At 44.2% G+C, this 18,689-nt stretch overlaps 1 protein-coding gene across 1 annotated transcript in view; it reads right to left on the bottom strand.

The window, feature by feature from the left end:
* Window positions 1–17,894, bottom strand: part of CEP170B (centrosomal protein 170B) — a 55,052-nt gene extending 37,158 nt beyond the window's left edge. The window contains 3 exon segments of the mRNA XM_009881362.1: window positions 2,399–2,477; window positions 5,526–5,615; window positions 17,790–17,894. Of these exon segments, the coding sequence (XP_009879664.1) occupies window positions 2,399–2,477; window positions 5,526–5,615; window positions 17,790–17,894 (274 nt within the window).
* Window positions 17,895–18,689: the final 795 nt, after the last annotated feature.

Below are 18,689 nucleotides of genomic sequence, written 5' to 3'. Positions count from 1 at the left end.
ATCCTGGCCAAGATGGGACAAGGAAACAGTAGAGTTCAGCTCCCTGTAGGGACGTCTGGGACTATGGTGCTCGCTTGTCCTGACAAGGCCTTTCAGCCACTGCAGTTTCCTGGATGAAAAGTAAATCAGGTCATGAGCTGCCGTGACCTCCTAGGAAGGGAGGCGTTCAACATGGTTGAGCCTGGGCAATAATCCTCAGCAACGCCACATAAAAAAAAAAAAAAAAAAAAAAAAAGGAAGCATCTGGCAATGTCATCATGAACAATCCAATCAGCACAGCACAGAGCAAAGGGGAGGAAAAAGGAAAGATGGAAAATGTTAGACTAAAAATAAACCAAGTGATACTGGCATAGCAGGGAATCTCTGCACAGTCTGCAAGTGAAACTGTAAATGGAAGAGACACAAACGCTCTTATGCAAGAGTGCATAGCTGACTCGGAGACCTCAGGAGATGCTGCCATCCACACCGAGCTGAACGGGGTACGCACAGAAAGCACTGCTAAAGAGAGTGGCACTGAAGCAATGAAGGAGAGGAAGAGATTGTAACTGCCATAGCAACTACGCTGAAGTAAAAAGATGACTCTAAAACCTACATTCTTTAAAGTTTTCCTGTTGAGGGCAATAAATTCTACAATTCATAAATGCAATCATTCATTTCACATGAATATCCATGTAAGGGCTGCAGGACTAAACACTTCAACGCGGCTGCTTAGTGCTCAGAATTGCTTTCTATAAAAAGTTTAAACCTGTATCGCAGCCATTAAAACCTACCCACGCTGTAGGCACTGGCTGATGTCTTCACTAGACTGCAGCTCACGGCAAAGCTTCAACGAGTTCCCTCACACATCCAGAGACCAGAAGACACATGACCAGATACATGAAAAAAATATTTGCAAAGTCAAGAAACGCTAGAACTGAGGTTGCCTATGGGACTGTAACAGGCTTCATCATGTGTGCAGTGAGAAGCCACCTTTAATGACACGATCCCACATGACAGTGCTCTTTTACTGGGCAGCACTCAGTAAGGGGCTACTCAGTACTTTTCGCCCTCCATGTATGCCTGAACCCTCATCAACTGCAGCTTGTTCAAATACTGATCTGAAGGCAAATAATTTTTCTTTTTTTTAAAAAAAAAAAAAAAAACAGATTCAGTAACTACCTCCCTTAAAAAAAAAAAAAGGAATACCACTGTGAAGCAAGAATTTGTTATTTCTAAAATGGCAAGAGACAAAGCAAGACCAAGACCAAAAGTATGATCTTACCACAAGGCCTAGAAAACTGTCTTTTTCAGCAGATCCAGGATTGCACACACATCAGTTTAAGCATCCCTGTTACAACAGTGAGTGCTCCTGCACTGTCACTGCCTAGAGCCGAGGTACCCAGATCCCTGGAAGACCAGGGAGGCTCAGCCTCTCCTCACCGCTTCAGCTCGCTCGGCTCCAGCAAGGTTTGGAGCATTTCAAGGGCTACAGCATGGCCATGCACAAACTGATTATCATGGGGACAACGAAAAGCACAAGAGTGTGGCCTTGGGGTCAAGGACGCATGAGAGTTTTCCAGCCACACACTTCCTCCCCTTGCAATGGTGAAACATAGTCTCTGCCTCTATTCTCAGAAATGTCTGGACTGTTTTAACTGAAATTTCCGCCCAAAAATAAACCGGGAGACAACACTTGCTACTTCTAAATTCAGCGTGAGTGAGTAAAGTTTGGCAGATAGAAGCAACCAAAAAAAACCAAAACAAAACAAAACCAAACTTAGATTACATTAAAAGGCAGCAATAGGAGCATCTACTTACCACTGTTGCTCTGCAGGGTCAGAAGGGCATTCCAACATCTACACTTATAGCCAGTCATACACTCAAATCAGGATAAAAAGGAAAGGGATGAAGGCAAAGGTGTTTTAGCAGACACTAGCAGGATTTGCGACTCTGTAAACAAAGCAGTAACTGCAGCCCAGCCTCCCTCAACAGAGGTGAAATTTGCTCTTGCTAAAGAAAGATTTACTCTTGCATTTTGTGGCAGAAGCAATTTGCACAGGCAAACTTCAATCGATTCAGAGTCACGGGTCTGACCACAAGCCCCAAAGCTAAACGTTTAAGGCTGAAGACCTGCAAATTGTCTGAAGAGGCACCTCCAAAGTCACTACCCTCCACAGTCACTACTGCCAGTGCAGGGCCTGATTCAAATTCCAAAGAAGGTAGCATGCATCATGATTAATATGCTCTGAATCAGGTCCATGGTGAAGAAACAAAAGTTTGAGCCATCCAAAGGCTCCAGAGGCAAAACAAACACCCTTATTCGTTAGTCACAATTAGCACTGTTAACTCCCCACGCAGCCAACAGCACAATGCCCAATCAAAGACCACATCCCACTCCCTCTTCAGACAAGAAGGATATCATAGCCAAAGCGAATGACATCATTCAGTTTTAGGGTGATGTATTTCTGGTCAGGAATCCTCACGTCATTGACGAACGTCTGCAGGAAAGAAGCACAGGAATGGTTTTTGACTTGAGGGTATCAAGGTGATGCATCTCAGATGGACAGGGCTCCTGGAGGGCACCCATGCCCGTCTGTCAATGGCACTGAATACGTTCAGGGTGCACTTGCACAAAGTCAGCCAGGTGAGGAGCTAAGTTGCCTAGAAAAATCAACACCAGCAAGTAGCTCCCATGGGCAAGTTAGAGCACCCCAATTATGCTTCAAAGCAAGATGCTCTGAAGGGACCTCTAGGGAGATTGACCTTTCCACCAACTGCAAATGAAATTTTAGTCCCCGACGTGAACACGGAAATGATGTGCCTGAAGTTAGGAACTTCAGATACTCTCAGTTTTCCTCCACCCTTCACAATCAGCAGGCGCAGCAAATGGTGCAACTCATACTCTAATTACTGAGCTGGGCATCAGCTTTCCACTGGATATCAACCAAGACTGGTGTCAGCCCCAAGGCCTGATAATTTAACAAGCAAAACCTGTCACAGAGGAAGGGGGAAATGAAAATGCACAAGAAAACAAGCATTTGCAGTGGCATCACCATGATGTCTGAGGCCACGTTGTCCAAGACACCATGTATCAGTACAACAGGCCCCTCACACAAAAGATTTGCGTACTCATTTTTCCTATGTTCTAGGCAGTTAATTGAGGCCCAAAGAAACAAAGTTATCTTTATAAACGTGCAAGAAATCTACTTCATAGCTGTGAACAAACATCTCAGATTTCTCAGATGCCTGCTTTCCAAGGGGAGCCCCTAAGGAATAATTCTCCCAGAACAATGGAGAAACAAATCAAGTACTCATGGACATCTTTCACAAATAAACCCATGTAGTTTTGTAATAACCTGGGCCAAATAAAACTAAATCAGGAACTCGGCTGAAGAAGCACCAGCATGCCGATGGGGATTAGACACTCGGTTGCACCCGGGGCAGTCACAGACACCAGGAGTTACCCTACCTCGCAAGGTGGGATTCACCCAGCCTCACAGACCAGGAACCCACTGCTGGGTCTTTGTAGCCTCAATACAAATGCAGCTACGCTCTGATGAATCACAATTATGCTAGAAAATGAATTTACATGCTTTCACCACTGAGGCACAGCCTTCTCCTTCTGCTTTCCTACTTCAGCCAAGCTAAACATGCATGATAAGACCAAGTATTAACCACAGAGGAAAAATAAATGCTAGAGCAGGAAACTAGAACCTCAGCAGACAACAGCCCCCAGCTTCCTTGCAATCTACAGAAGAGCCGGGGAAGAGGCCTGTAATTTCAGAATAAAAGCAGTAAAGCTGGTTAAAAGGCACAAATTCCTATTTGCATGATTTTTTTTTTATATTTAAAAATCCCACAACAATCAGATCTGAAACAGGAATAACTATTTGCCGAATTTTCTGCAAAACAAAAGTCTGCAAGAAGACCCATTTTGATGTTGTTACCTATTTGTCCATGGTTACTTCAAATAAAATAACTCAAGAAACTGCTTATTGCAGATAGAAATGCTACTTTCAAAACCAAAATAGTGACTGCAGAATCAGCTGAACATTATAATAAAAACAATACAAAACTTTTGGACAATGAATATGAACCAGGTTATCCAACAAAGCTTGTAATTAATGCATTGTTGACAAACTATAAAGCAAACATAAAATAAAAGCAAATTTTGAAAATGGAATTACATTCAAAGTCCTCAAAAGTTATTTCTTTAGTTTCAGGGGGGGGCAAACAACTTTTCATGAAAGTTTTCAAAACAGGACCTGTTTCTTTCATGCAAAATAAATTCAGTTTGGCCACAACAGTCTTCTCCAACAGACATGTGTTTGACCAGCTGCAGAAGACAAGCACTGCTATAACTCCTTTCACTCCATTGCCCCTTTGAGCACAAGTCTATTATTAAAATATTGTAAATTCATACACTTTAGCATGTGAAGATAGAAGATCAGAATTTTCAGCTGCTATTTTGCTACCATGAGTTAAATACCACAGGTTTTGAACCAGGGATACAGCTAGAGCCCAGACCAGTTACTGGAAACAGTCCCATTTCAGCATGGCTTCTGTGCCTTCAGCTACTAGGCTGAGAAGGATTAACACTCATTCTCACTGTTTTCAGATGTCAGAAGAGGCAGAACAGTTGAGGTCTGCTTTAGCCACTGTTTTTGTCTAAGTTTCTGGGTTCATCTTGTGGTTTTATGGTTGTGATGGTGGGGGGCTTCTGTTTCTAAGCCCAGAACAATGACTGCAATAAAACCCCTACTGGGAAGACAATTACATGAATCTAGCTTAGACCTTCTCCAGAAGAGGAATAGCTCTGCTGGTATGAAGAAACAGCCAAAAAAGAGGCATGCTACGATATTAGGACAGTTTTAACTAAGATGGTGTATTTTAAAATCATAGATTTCAGGTGGGCAGACAAAGCCCTCACTGAGCTGCCTAAGACCACTGTGTCAATCAGGACCAGAGCAAGGGTTAAGATTCAGGCAGGCTCAGCTCCCTGTTCTGGGCTCACATTATCCCTCCGTCTTCACACAAACCAGGCTCAAGGCAGGCAAAAGAGCAATTTTTTATTATAAAAAAGAGGTGGTTTTAAATAGTTTCTCCCCAAAGAAATTAAATGTCTCGTCATCCCATAAATCACTCTATGCACTGACAACTGAATTACCAAAAGGTCAGCCTGCTCATGCTGAACAGCTGCTCCACAATCTTCACCAGTTTAATATTAACATCCCCAAAATAAGACTCAATTTATTTCCTCCTCTTTTGCAAAAGGCTCTATGATTTTGTGAGCCCTGAAGCATTCTGCAAGGACACCAGAAGAGAGGGAAAAAGAAATACAATATTCACCAAAGCTTTCCTCTTCGAAGCTCTTCTTTTCCTACATGACCTCCATCTCAGGCCTTGCAAATAATTATGTATGTTTAGCTTAACTCATGGCAACAGTTGCAATGACCCAAAAGGGTCTAACAGTAGAATTAAGCAAGTGCTTGCAGACTCAGCATGCCGCATGTTCGCCTCCATCAGCCAGGAGGTTTGCTACTTACTCCATTTAAGCTCCCGAGATCCTTCACCCAGTGCTCATCTTTCTCCTTGTCATAGTTGATTACAGCATGCTGCTTATCAACACTGCGGGACTGGCAATGAAAGCACAATGAACATGAGACCGGTCAGGCATAAGGGACATTGTTAATCAAAGCAACATTTAGACATTACACTAACTTGATATGGAGCAGAGGGAGAGAGGGGGAAAAGCAGGGATGATTAAATATTATTTACTACTATAAATAACCAAAGGATAAACAGTGAACACTTCCATGGTTGTTCAAACACTTCACTGAAGACAATACACTATTTGCATGGAGAGTGAAAATAAATAAATAAATCACTGAAGGCTGTCAAGACTACTCCGTAATTTCAATAAATTATATCAATACACACTGAAAACAAAACCAGTACAACTGAAAGCCTGTGGGGTAGGATCTCAGGCAGTGCGAACTAGAAGAGCTCCAGCTGAAGCTGTTGGCCTCATCCCTAGGAACTTCCTATTTGGGATGATTTCCTATTTTTCAAAGGGAAAAAAAAAAACCATTTTCTTAAGTTACAAACCAAACTTACTCATAACAATGTATACCGTTCCCAGGATTATGTCCTGGAGTTGATTTAAACTCTGGGATGTTTTCCAAGTTGGAGGGAGGTTAGTAAACTTGGGATGAGAAAGAAAGCAACTCTGGGAAAATTCAAATTTAAAGTTACGTTTGAGAACACTGAACTGGACAGTGATTTGTTGCCACTGGCTTTGCCACAATGCACAAGTACCAAATGCACCTTATCTTAAACAGAGTATGACAGGAACAGCAGGGATAGTGTCAGACTTCTGAGGAAGAAGAGTTAGAACAAAATCTCTGAATAATTTTGAAATATGTTGTTACAACTATAAAGACACCGGACTGTCTGTATTTAGACCTAATGCCTCTCGTAACTTGAATTCTTGCCGCAGTTGACCTCAACCAGTCACTGGAACCAGTCACTCCTTCAGCACGCACACACGAGACTGAGACCTCCCTGGTATCTCGGGCCAGGGGAGGGTAGGACAGGCTACCAGAGCAGGGAGACAAGCCAGGCTCTAAGTCAGCTAATTCTCCTCTTCCTGGGAAACAACCAACAAGTTCTTGGTAAAAAGTCCTTCCCTTTTCCCAAGTATAAACATGCTGGCTTCCACAGCACCACTCTCAGCAAGCCGTTCGCTACTTCCTTGTAAGCATGCAGAGGCAAAGATTGTTTCAGGGGAATTCCTTGGTGAAAACACAGAAGCTTTTTCCAGACAAACTGCTCCCATTTGCAGGAATTTCTTCTGCCCCTGCCAATGTCAAGCACACTGGTGATATCCCAACAGCTGATAAATGGCACCTCCTCCCCCTGCAGAGCATATGTCAGCCCAGGAGACCTGTCCTCCAGAATAACCCTGAAGTACCAATATGAAGTAAGCACATACTTGGCCAGAAGACTGCCCTTCCACCTTCCAACATCCCTCACACTATTCATGACATGCCACCAGAAGCACAGGCAGTGAGGAGAGGGGCAGGTGATTCCAAGCCTCCAGCTGCCTCACTAATACAGTTATCCATACACTGCTGAACTTACAAGGTGTCAGCTCTCCGAGTCCCAGCTGAAAAACGGGACGGCACTTGATGCTTTGCTGCCCAGTTGGTGATGCTCGAACAGCAATTGCTCCCCAAAGAAACAAACAACAACTGGAGGGAAAGGCAGACAACATGTTCAGGGACACCCCACTCGTATCTCCTGCTACACCGAGCCCTAAACACTGGAAACGAAGCACAGCAATGCCCTGCCAGGAGGGGCACACGCAAATCTCTTGCCCACATGCAATCTCCGCAACTGCTGTCTGACCCCGACCTCAAGGTAGGGCAGGTCTTAAGCATTTACAGTGTGAAGCTGCTGCTTCTCTCTGTTATTATTCACATTAGATGAATAATCTAATTATTTATGATTCTTTAATCAGTCCAATTTGCAATCGCCCAAGTGGCTGTGGCAGGTATGTGCAGCGTAAGGTAAGGATGGTCGAGGGATGCTGCCCAGGACCTGCACCTCGGCACACAGCCCTGAGGATGGAACATCTCCAGCCGCAGCATCGCATATCACAGCAGCAGATGCCACACAAGCTGGGGTTGTACCCAACCTGCCGCGTGGTCCCTCACACCCTTCAGGAGGATGCGAGAGGGTCTCCTTCCACCACCCTGCTTGCCCAGGGGCCATCCCCACAACCATCGGGTAGAAAACCCCTTTCCCCATCAATGGGCATTTATATAACTACATTTCATTCTGATGGACTCAAAGGCAACCGCACACAGGGGTCCTGCCTGCACAGCACAGATGCAAAGTCTTCCCCAGTCCCTCTGCTACACAAAACTGTGGACATCAATCACTGTTCCCAACGGGATGAGAGGGAACATTGATTAACTGGTGCAGCAGTGTTTGCTTTAGCTTTTTACAGCATGTCGTAGAGACTCATTTAAAGATTAACAGATTTTAAAGGCAGAAAAATCCCTTCTCTAGGCCCCTTCCAAGGGCAGAAAGGCTTCCACCCCAGAAAGCTAATCCAGACAAAAAATTAGGGTAGATTTTATCTGGTATCTGATTTTATATGAATTGCAGGTCATTTTAAAAAGGGTTTATTTCTGAGAACCAGCTGTCTCCCAAAAATTCAATTTGCCCTGTAGTTGACCCTGATGTAAGTCAGCACAGCCTTTTGGCTACTGTATTTTACAACAGCTGACTACAGCCACTCAGGGGTCCCAAACCAGACAAGGGTCATCACAGGCAAGCAGACATGTTTTCCAGCAGCATGATATTCTCCTACATCAAATCAGGAAGAAGTCACCAAAGGGACCAATTCATGCCAAAATTTCCCATCTGCCAAGGAAGTTTCAGCTGTGTTCAAGATGGCCCTTTGCAAACAGAGTCAAAACAATATGCAAAATCTGACCCGCAGTCTTGATACTGCCTCTCAGCATCTCTTTAAAGAGCACACCAGGAACACAGCAAACTGTTACACAGATAACACTTATGTGAAATTTCATGCTTTTGTGGAGAAGAGAAGAATTTTCTTAGTTTTGTTTATGTTAAACCACCAAACATCACAGGAACTGGCAGCAGAAGTTCCTAAGGGCCTGTCTCCAAGGAAACTCAACCTAAAATAACTAAAAATCACACCTTATTTATTTTGATGCAGACTTGCCAAAGGTCACTCTTACTCAAGAACTGAGGTGTGGTTTATTTCAACATCAGTCACATTTAACATAAACTGCTCTTGTGTGCAGTGACAGCAGCAACCCAATGGCTGATTGTGCTTTTGTTCTCAGAGAGGAGCAGACTGCCTCAATCCCACCACCAAAGAAAAGACTAACCAGTTTCCAGACTGCTAACAGCTAAGAGCCTGAGACCAGTCCTGCAGAAGTCACTTCAGCCCAGCAGGCCAGTGGTTTCTAATACATGACTCACTGAATCACAGAAAGTGATTTAAGAAGCCTGAGTCGACACGTGTTACAGAGCAGCACACAGGTGCAAAGATCATAGAATCATAGAATAGTTTAGGTTGGAAAGAACCTTGAAGATCATCGAGTTCCAACCCCCCTGCCATAGGTTGCCCAAGACCATGTCCAGCCTGGCCTTGAACACCTCCAGGGATGGGGCCTCAGATCCCAATGTCTGCAACTCCACTGGAAAGATTTAAGGCATCTGTAAATTGAAAAGCTGCAGTTAAGCTGACTGAATCACAAATATAAGAGGACTCCCTAGCTTAAATGCACACTTGCATCAAATACTGAGCTTTGCTTCTGATCAATCACAACCTCCACAACAAATGGCAAGACTGACCCATTTGCTGGGAGGGGATGCAGAGGTCCAAGAGGGAAACAACAAAAAATTTTCCAATACAGTGTTAAAAAAAACCTGAAGTGCCTATACCCAGATGTCAGCAGCAGAAAATAACCAGTACACCCTCACAATTAACCTGTTTCACTCACGGAAACGCAGTTGCAATGGGGTGAGCAGAACTCCTGAGCTATGGCAAGGATCACTGAGAATCGCTTTTTTTTTATGCAGAGGAGGATGGAGAAAATATTGTTAAAATTTACATGAAGATTCCTGCTACTCTTAACAAAACAGAAGCAACAAAAATCAAAATATCTTTCAGAGCGGAGTTTGAAATCTTCCGGGTATTTGGAAAGGATCTCGGAGACTCTGCTTGGATACAAAAAAAAAAAAAATCAAAACAGAGCTGGAGCACTTCAGATGAGATCGAGAAAGGGAAAAGAAGGCAGGGAAGAGAGGTGTCCTCCTGAGCACTAGTGAACTGCAGGCAAGAAATAAGACTACACTCCGAGAGGCTGGGAATGAAGGAATAACACAGCGTCCTCACCATGTCCCGACACTGGACTTGTTATCAAATGAAAACAACTCTTGGGAAACACAATGTCTGCTTTTCTGATTAACAACATTTACACTTCTCTGAAGGGAAAACATGGACGCTGATTTATTACTACACGCAGCTCATCCAAGGCTTGCATTTCCAGCCATTCAAATCAGTTCCTAATATAAGGCTGTCCTGGTTCCCCATCATAGTATCTACAACGCGTTATGTTTTAAATACCTAGCAGATAAAATGTACATGCGGCACACATCTGAAGACAGAGGTATTTTATAGTTTTTCTTTCTACCAAGGTCATATTAAACAGTCCAAATCACAGGTAGGAATGGCACTTCTGGGTCTGCTAGTCCCACGCTGGTACCATTACCTTGGATCATCACTCTCCAATCAGACACGCAACCAGGCAGCTCACTTGCGATTCTCAAAACTGCACACATCAAATCAGCAACAAAGCTGCTGCTTAGCATGGGAGCAGCAAAAGTAGCTTCAGAAGCGTGCAGGAGTCTCCACTGAAGTAATTATCACTCTGGCTACGTGTGCTGCAGGTACCCTACAGCTTTGGTTTTGGTGAAGGGTCTGAAATATAGAATAGGGCACTCAGGCTGAAATCATGAGCTGCAGAGACGCCAAGCAAAATACACCAGGAAACAAGACCTGCTCAGGAAGGCAGGAGGAGAAATACAGGCAGACAGCCTGCGTTTCCCCACAGGGCCAGGGAGCAGACGCAGCTCAGCTGTCTACGTAGATACAGATGCTGCTTCTTCCCCGGGAGAATTACCATGGACAAAAGCCTACTGCTCGGGGTTGAGATTTGGACCTCAGCCCTGCCAGTGCCACGAGGCATCATGGTATTGGAGATAAAATAAACAAACGAGAGCAGTTTCCCTGTTCCTCGCTGCAGTTTGTTGTGCATGTCTGGCACAAGATAACCGCAGCATTCTGGTGGCAACACGAAATAAACATTTGCTCAAATACTTTCCATAGTGAACAGGTTACATTTCTGCCAGTACTGTGCTCTGCACTAGTGTCCCAGTAAGGAAACACAAACCTCTCTGTGTCCCACTTTAGAAGGGAGACAGACAAAGCCAAATTAAAAAAAAAAAAAATATCCCTTGCATTCTGGCCTGAAATATGAGTTTTTCCTCCTCAAAAGTAAAACTCCAGTTAACACTAAATGACAAACATTAGCGCTGTTGTCTCCCCCTTTCACCCCGATGAATTTCAGAGAGTTGTGTATATTGGTCACTTCAGTACTCTTCCAGAATATTAGTGAATGATCCATCCTGCCCCAGACTGGTTGCAAGTGAGACACCCCCACAAGAGGCAGCCTGATTACTCCCAGGGGCATGTGCTGTGGGTTTCTAAACAACTCTGCCTTAAGCAGACAAATGTCTCTTCAGCAAGTGCAGCCACCTCATCCTGGGGCTGGACTCACTTTACAGCTCCCAAGCTGCAGAGGCTCCTGCCTTCGGCTCTGCTGCACTCAAGATCACGGGCTTAGTGGATCTGTGGCAGGACCAGGGCCTGAGTATTCATGCAAAAAATAAGGCACTGAACAAAAGAGAGAAATCCCCCAGGAAAATGAAACTGTAATCCCCACAGCTTGGCAAAGGGATTTGGAGGCTGGCATAGTTCCCGTAACTACTTAACCCGTTATTTTGGGGTAGAATGGGTTTTTGCTTGTTGGTTACCCTTTCCCAAAGTGGAGCACCGGTTCAAGTGACCCCGGGTCAGATCCTGACCACAGGCAGGCAACACACCACCCACAGATGCACTGGCTTTCCCTTCATTTTACATGCCCGCCCAGGAGGCATGGCAAAGCACCATCTTAGGTGGGACAAAAACCTGAATTTCTGTAGTATAGTCGAGCTGCATGCCAATGCCTGGATCAGGATCTCAGACATGGAAAGGGTACCCTTTTCCCCTGCGTGCTCTGGAGAGGGATAAACCCTCCCTCCACAGGCCAAGCTTCCAGCACTTTGCCAGCTGCATGCAGCTCTCTCACCCCTAATAACCACCTGCCTGCAGTGCCACCATCACCTCTCTATACCCTGCCTCCAGTAATGAACTCCCTTTCCAGGTTTCCCAGTCCTGCCATGCCTCCAGCCTCCTCAGCGTACATTTCATCAGACATCCTAATCTTCCCATCAACTGCACATTAACAGGAAACAATGGGAGAGGCAAGAGTCAAAAAAACAACAACTCTAGGCCTAGAAATACGGGATGTGCACCCTTCCTCCCACAGCTGCTGCCCTGGCACATGACACATACCTGTCAAAAAGCAGAGCCTTCCCAAGGCTAGATGCTCTCCCTTCTGCCTGTAAGACACCTACTTCCCTTGTGATACCTAATGAATGATTCTGGGGATCACTGCAATTCCCAATGCCCTGGGACTAACTTAGGTGCTGTTTTACATCCTCTGGATAACTGCAGCAAAACAGCATGAGCAAGGCACTGCCCTGTCCCGACTACGGCTTCCCACTCCAGCCCTGTGCTTCCACGGGGAAGGAAGACCAGACACAAAAGGCAGCAGATTCCCCACGGCTTCCACTGGGAGCTCCCAATGAAGGAAATACCTGAGTGATGGAGGGATACGACTTCTTCACCACAGTGGATTCACCTAGAAGTACCAGGAAAAAGATAATCTCCCAAGTTCACACCATCTGCTTCCTCCCAGCATAATGCTGTAGATAAACTACACCACACCTATTTGCACTTGTTTATGTATACACTTACTAAACTACATAGGAGAGACATCGCGTTATCAAGTACAGCCCAGGGAAGGTTGGATTCATCAGGTCAATGAAACTTTAATTTGACCAGATGTTACATACATGCAGAGTTCACCATTGTGCTGTATTATTTGCGGAGTGCTCCGTGCACCCTGCGTCCAAAACACAGAACAGACCCTGCAGGGAGAAAATAACTGGTAACAACACAGTAACAGATTGCATCTTCATGCCCATGTACACAGGCAGAAGCAGGATTACACAGGCAATCTTCACACTGGTGCATCGTAACTGCTCTGCAGTTACAAACACTTGCCTTAGCAGCCATAAGATGTTCCTTCAGTGCCTAGAACACTTGTAATTCCCTAGCTTTTTACCAAAGCAAGCTAAAAAGAGGGAAATACCTATTCAAGCACTATCAAGTAACCATTTATCCAATTCACCAGCAGAATGAACTTGTATGTTCAGCTCATAAGCCCCTACGCTGGCACCTGAACTGACTAATTGATACTATAAGCAGCATGCAATGTCCCATATGGGCCAGTGACAGATGCTTGGCTAGTAGCTTTCACAGCTATCTGCTGACACCGGAATTAAAAGCGAGTCTTGAGCCCATCTCAGGCTTAAGGGAGATGCTGATCAGCGGTCACGTCCTGTAATGCCCACTTTTCCCACACTGAACAGCCTCTGCCCAATATGCACCACACTCCACCTTTCCAAGTCCTGCTGCTCCTCCTCTCACTCTGCACAAATGACAAACTCCTTGTGTCTCCCCACTCAGCCAAATCTTAATCTCCTGGTGAGGCTTTGTAGAGTAGAAATCCAACAATTAAATCCAAGGATCTGGCCTCTGGCTTCCTGAAACACAGGTCAAGAAGTTGAGCAAGTATTCTGCGAGTCTCATTATACTCTTGGCTTGTGCTCGCACTTTCCTCGACAGCTGCTTTGACCACTGTCTGAGTCAGGATACTGGGCGAGATGCACCTTGATCTAAATCTAGCGCAGTTGTTCTTACATCTAAACCCTAGCCTTGTGCATACCTGCACCTAGTTCCTCTTTGCCCAACCTGTGACAGTTCTGTCCCCCAACCCGTCCGCTCACCAACCTCACTCCCAGATGAAACATGACTTAGGACAATAGTATGAAACAAGTCCCTGCTGACCACATGCAAACTCCATGTTTTTTCAAAGGCTTGGAACTTGGTCAAATGCATTTAGATTATTGATTGAGGGGGACAGGGGGGCAGAAATCCCCTCTGACCTAGGCTTTCACTCTTGAAAAGCATCACACCCCAGCTCTACAATGCCAGAACTTCAAATAAAAGGTTAAACATACTTCTAAACAGTTCATGTGAAGAAAACCACACTTTGCTCAGACCGCAGAAGGGAGCTGATCACATCCAGAACACACTACCTAAAACAGATGCCTGGAAAACAAACTCATTCCAAACAGTTGCAAAGTTTAGCAGAGTATAAGCAATTGAAAACAGTGTCTCCTCAACGGAAGTGTCAAGCTCTTTTAAAAGGCACCCACGACAAAGGCATAAAACAGAAAGCATCATATCATCTGCACCTACTCCTACTGTAACTCACACTCAGGTGTACAACCTCACCTGACATGGGACAATAGCATGCCCAAACCATCACTCTAAAGAGAGAGAAATACTCAAGGGGGCACCGGTTAAACATTTTGCTTTCCTAGATTTTTCAATAAACATCTCTTGCTCAAACAAAACCAGGGAAATCATGACCCTGCTTTTCCCTCTGTTAAATATTTACATTTAGCAAAAATGCAAAAGATGCTTTGTTTAGGGGCAGAGGGGAAGATTTTAATGGCTAAGTGAAAATTTTGAGTTTGCAAAATGTTTCTCCCCTGAGTAAATAGCCATCACATTAAGCAAATGATCAAAGCTGATAAAAATGGCAACTATATTTCCCAAGAAGAATGTTGGGGAAGAGGGCGAATTACTTTGTTCAAGATGGTCCAAAACCCCTCTTATTTTTTGGTTAAAAAAATACCAGTAAAACTTTTCAGAGAATTACTTCCTACCACCACCAAGCTTCACAGAAAAAAACATGCCACTGCAAGTTGGTGAAGGTCTAGATTTCCACACACTGTCACCTGAACGGAGCCAGTGAGACTGTTGAATAAATCAAGTACTGTTTTTCAGAACAAGGGTAGAACTGAGCCCTTGAGTCTGCATAACAACACTGCATGCCAAGCTACGCTACATGGCATTTTCACCCCTGCATTAACATTCAAACCCAATGTAAATCTCACATTTACTTGTACTAGAAGCTTTACAGTGCTGCAAAAACATTTAAAATATTTCTAATCCTCTTAGTAAGTATAGAAGATTTCAAGGTAGATTATGTTTCCCCACTATCAATCCTACTTAATTTTAAGCTTAAAGACTCTGGTTTTCTTCACCTCTTTGTTAACCAGAAAGCAAATCTAGTACCTGTATGAAATGAGTAAACACAGGCAAAACTGAAGCTTGATTGTTTGGTGACAAAGCCATCATTTTTTGCTGTTTAGGGGTCTGATACCTTGAGACAACACGTTCCAAGAAAATACCAAAAGACAAGACACTCCTAAAACAGTAACATGAGAAAGGCAAGACTGCAGGGTCTCCAGGACAAGGGTTATCTCTGTGTCATATGTTTGCACGCTGCCTACATGGTCTCAACAGGGAACCACAAACTGCATCATGATGAAATCACTAAGCAGCAACAGTCTTAGAGACGAAAAAACACCGACCAGGTCATCCAGTCCATTCCCCAGACACTGCCAGTCTGCTCCCAGTTGTGCACTTTAAGGGATTAAATGACAATATCTTGAAATATGTAAGCAAAATAACTGTGCAGTTATACAGTTTCATGGTCAGTACCACAGAAATACTACAGGTGCGGACACTATGACAAGACCTCTGTCCATCTGCTCTGACAACTACCCCACTTCTTAAGCTTTCCACAAGACAAATGATTTTGTGACATGGACAGTCACAGTAGGAAAAAAGTCTATTTTTAGATCTCATCCTCCATCTGCTCACACACAACTTTGCTTGAATATCAAGTCTCTGTTCAGTCTGTCTTCTGCACTGAGTCTCACTACAATCACCTCATTTGGAGCCCAAGGTAGCTCTGGAAAACACCTTTATAAGCAAATGGCTAGGAAAATAACGTGCTGCGCTGTTCAAAATAAGACCCTACATGTGATCCTAGAAAAAGCTTTAGTACTGGAAATAGTAAACTAAAATGTTTATAAAAGGTCACATGTAAGTCACCCCATGAACACAAGCAGCTGTTTTTTATAGACAATCCAGAGCTTTCATTCTGGTGAAATAATGAAAGCCCCGTTTAATACCACCACCACCTATGAGTTCCCATATACAACCACTTCACTCTCACAGATACTGCTAGCTCCTCCAGTAATCCCAATTCATTTACCTTGTAGAAAAGACCAGGGCAAACAGAGTGTCACAAGGTTGCTAGTTGACACGCAACACTGACAAGCCAGCTTACAAAGCAGCATGAAATACTCTGTGTGGCATGGAGTGGCTCACAATCCACGCTGTCCAGTTAACCCCATAAATAACCAGAGAAACAAGAAATGCATTTTAAGCATGACTGATATTTGGGTACTTTTATTTTAGGGTGCACAACTTGAGACATGCGATTCTCAGAGTAATGAACCCTGACAGTCAAAAAAAAAAAAAAAAAAACCAACCCTCCAGTACCTTCAAAAGGTATTAAGATGGGCACCCTAAAACTCAGGACGTTTTTGGAAACCAAGGCCACTGTGTATGTTTTCTCGCTTCAAGTCACAAGAGAACACATTTTTAATGTCTCACCTTTACATGCCTCACCAGTCAGACAAGTAGAAACATGTAAGAAGGGATAGTGTGATTCATGGAAAAACCCAAACAAATGATCTGCTGTCAAACAGAAGCATGCTTCAGACTACCACTGCAGCACAGCCATGCCATTCACTGCCAGCCAGCAGAGCGGTACCAACACTGCAAGCTCTCCTTTTGCGGACACTAACATTTTATTACAGCTAGACAACACCTTGCCTTCCAAACACACCTTATACAAGAACTTTTACTACCCTAAACAGATTTCCCGCTAACATATCATACAAAATTCTTGCAATAACTACAAACATAGCCTGCCTGGTAGAACATCAGCAAAGCATTTAGGACACAGCTGTGCCAGGGTTAGCAGGGGGAGGGGAGGGAGTCCTTGTTAGGCAGCTTCCTAATTTTGCCACCAACGGGCACATTTGCCACCTTTGTAAAGGGCCAAAGGGGAACAGGCAGGTGCAAGCTATTATTTTTTTGCATTTAAGTACTCATGGCATGGGTCTAGCAGAAACACTAATTTCATTCTGAGCTTCTATAAATTCCTGAGCTAAACTGCTCCTGTCAAAAGCTCTTTCGATATTCCAGCTCCATTTCTTTGGAGTGACATCCATTACATTATGCTGTCAAACATCAGACCACATTCAACACTTCAGACATGTTGGATTAGGACCAGCAGAGACACATGCAAGTATGGGAAGCACTAACAGAAGCTGCAAGTTTGCCCGAGTAACACGATTACTCTGGGAAGAGGTCACCACCTTACTCACCCCACTAAAACACATAGTTTCTCTGCTAACCATCAGTATTTCCTACCATGATAAAAAAAACCCTAAGTGACAGACACAAGCACAGACAACTTAATCAAATTAAAAGGGAAAAACAGGCAAACAAAAAAACTTTACCCTGTCCAAATCACACATACTAGCAAACAGTGCATGTATTAAACGCTACAAAAAACAGCAGCATAATCACAGATCAGAACAGAATGGTATGTCTTTGCTTACTACTTCTAGTAGCATCAAGGTAGGTAATGTTTGATTAATCTCCCACCACTACAGCTCCTATCCATCTGATGACATAGCAATTTGAAAGAAAACTCACTTGCACTTTCACAAAAATATGAAGTCTTCATGGGAAATGCAAACTCAACACAAAAAAGTAAGTTCCTTTTAAAATATGTCATTTGAAGAAAGCATGCAACATCTCTACAGATCCCCAGTGTTACATCCACATCTTCAGAAGATATAACAAAAAAAAACCATGTTACCTGGAGCATCAGTTCACAGTCATCTCTGCCAACAAATATCATCTCCCGAGGGAGCCGATGGCGAATGCCAGTGCTGCTCACCAAGAACCACGAAGTCACGCTCATTTTGGCGCTTGGCACTTAATCTTTATACATCCTAAACACAAAAAACACAAAAGACAGTGAGCTATTAATGAAGCGTGGAAGTACACCGGTACATAGCTGCAGGTCCCAAATCTCCCTGTGCCATGGGCCCAGTGCTGCCTCTTGCACGTTGTGTTCATGTCATAAAATGTCTCATGGCAAGAAGCAGTTGTGAAGTGTGTGCCAGGATCTGCTGTCTGTGTGCCATGTGTAGGAGCTCTGCAGCCCTGGAACTATTCAACCAGCAAAGTAAGACTAAGGGTCTGATGAAAGGATTGTTTAAAAAATGAAGCATGCAGCTGAATCCAATCAATGAAATGATGAAATATGGTGGGAAGAAAAAAAAAAAAAAAAAAAGACAGACATCTTTTCCAGAACATTTCCTCATCGCTAGCACTGTGCACGAATCACAGCTCGAGCTTCCCTAAGCATCAAAGATCTGGACCAGCACATCAGTAATGTGGCATAACCTGGCTCCGATAACCTTCCTCAGTGCCCTCCCAAGAGCGTTTACACCAGCGCTGGGAGGAGAAGAGCCTCCCTATTGCTCATCCCACTTCCACGCTGATAGAACCTGTGTCCTCCCTCCCTCCCTCCATGAGCTGGTCCAAAACCCAAACCGCGCTGCCACCCCAGGACAGGAAGCCCAGGCTGCCATTCCCACCGGAGGGTTTTGGCGTACACCGCTCCCCTCTCCCCGGCAAGAGCCAGAAGAGCAGGCAGCTGTAACCTGCGAGGGCAGCAGCACTTATCGGGAACTCTCCCAGCCACACCTGG

The sequence above is a fragment of the Charadrius vociferus genome, unplaced genomic scaffold (assembly GCF_000708025.1).
Source record: "Charadrius vociferus isolate BGI_N301 unplaced genomic scaffold, ASM70802v2 scaffold763, whole genome shotgun sequence".
Lineage (NCBI taxonomy): Eukaryota > Metazoa > Chordata > Aves > Charadriiformes > Charadriidae > Charadrius > Charadrius vociferus.
The sequence above is the reverse complement of the archived record's forward strand: the minus strand, read 5'-3'. Positions and strand labels throughout refer to the sequence as shown.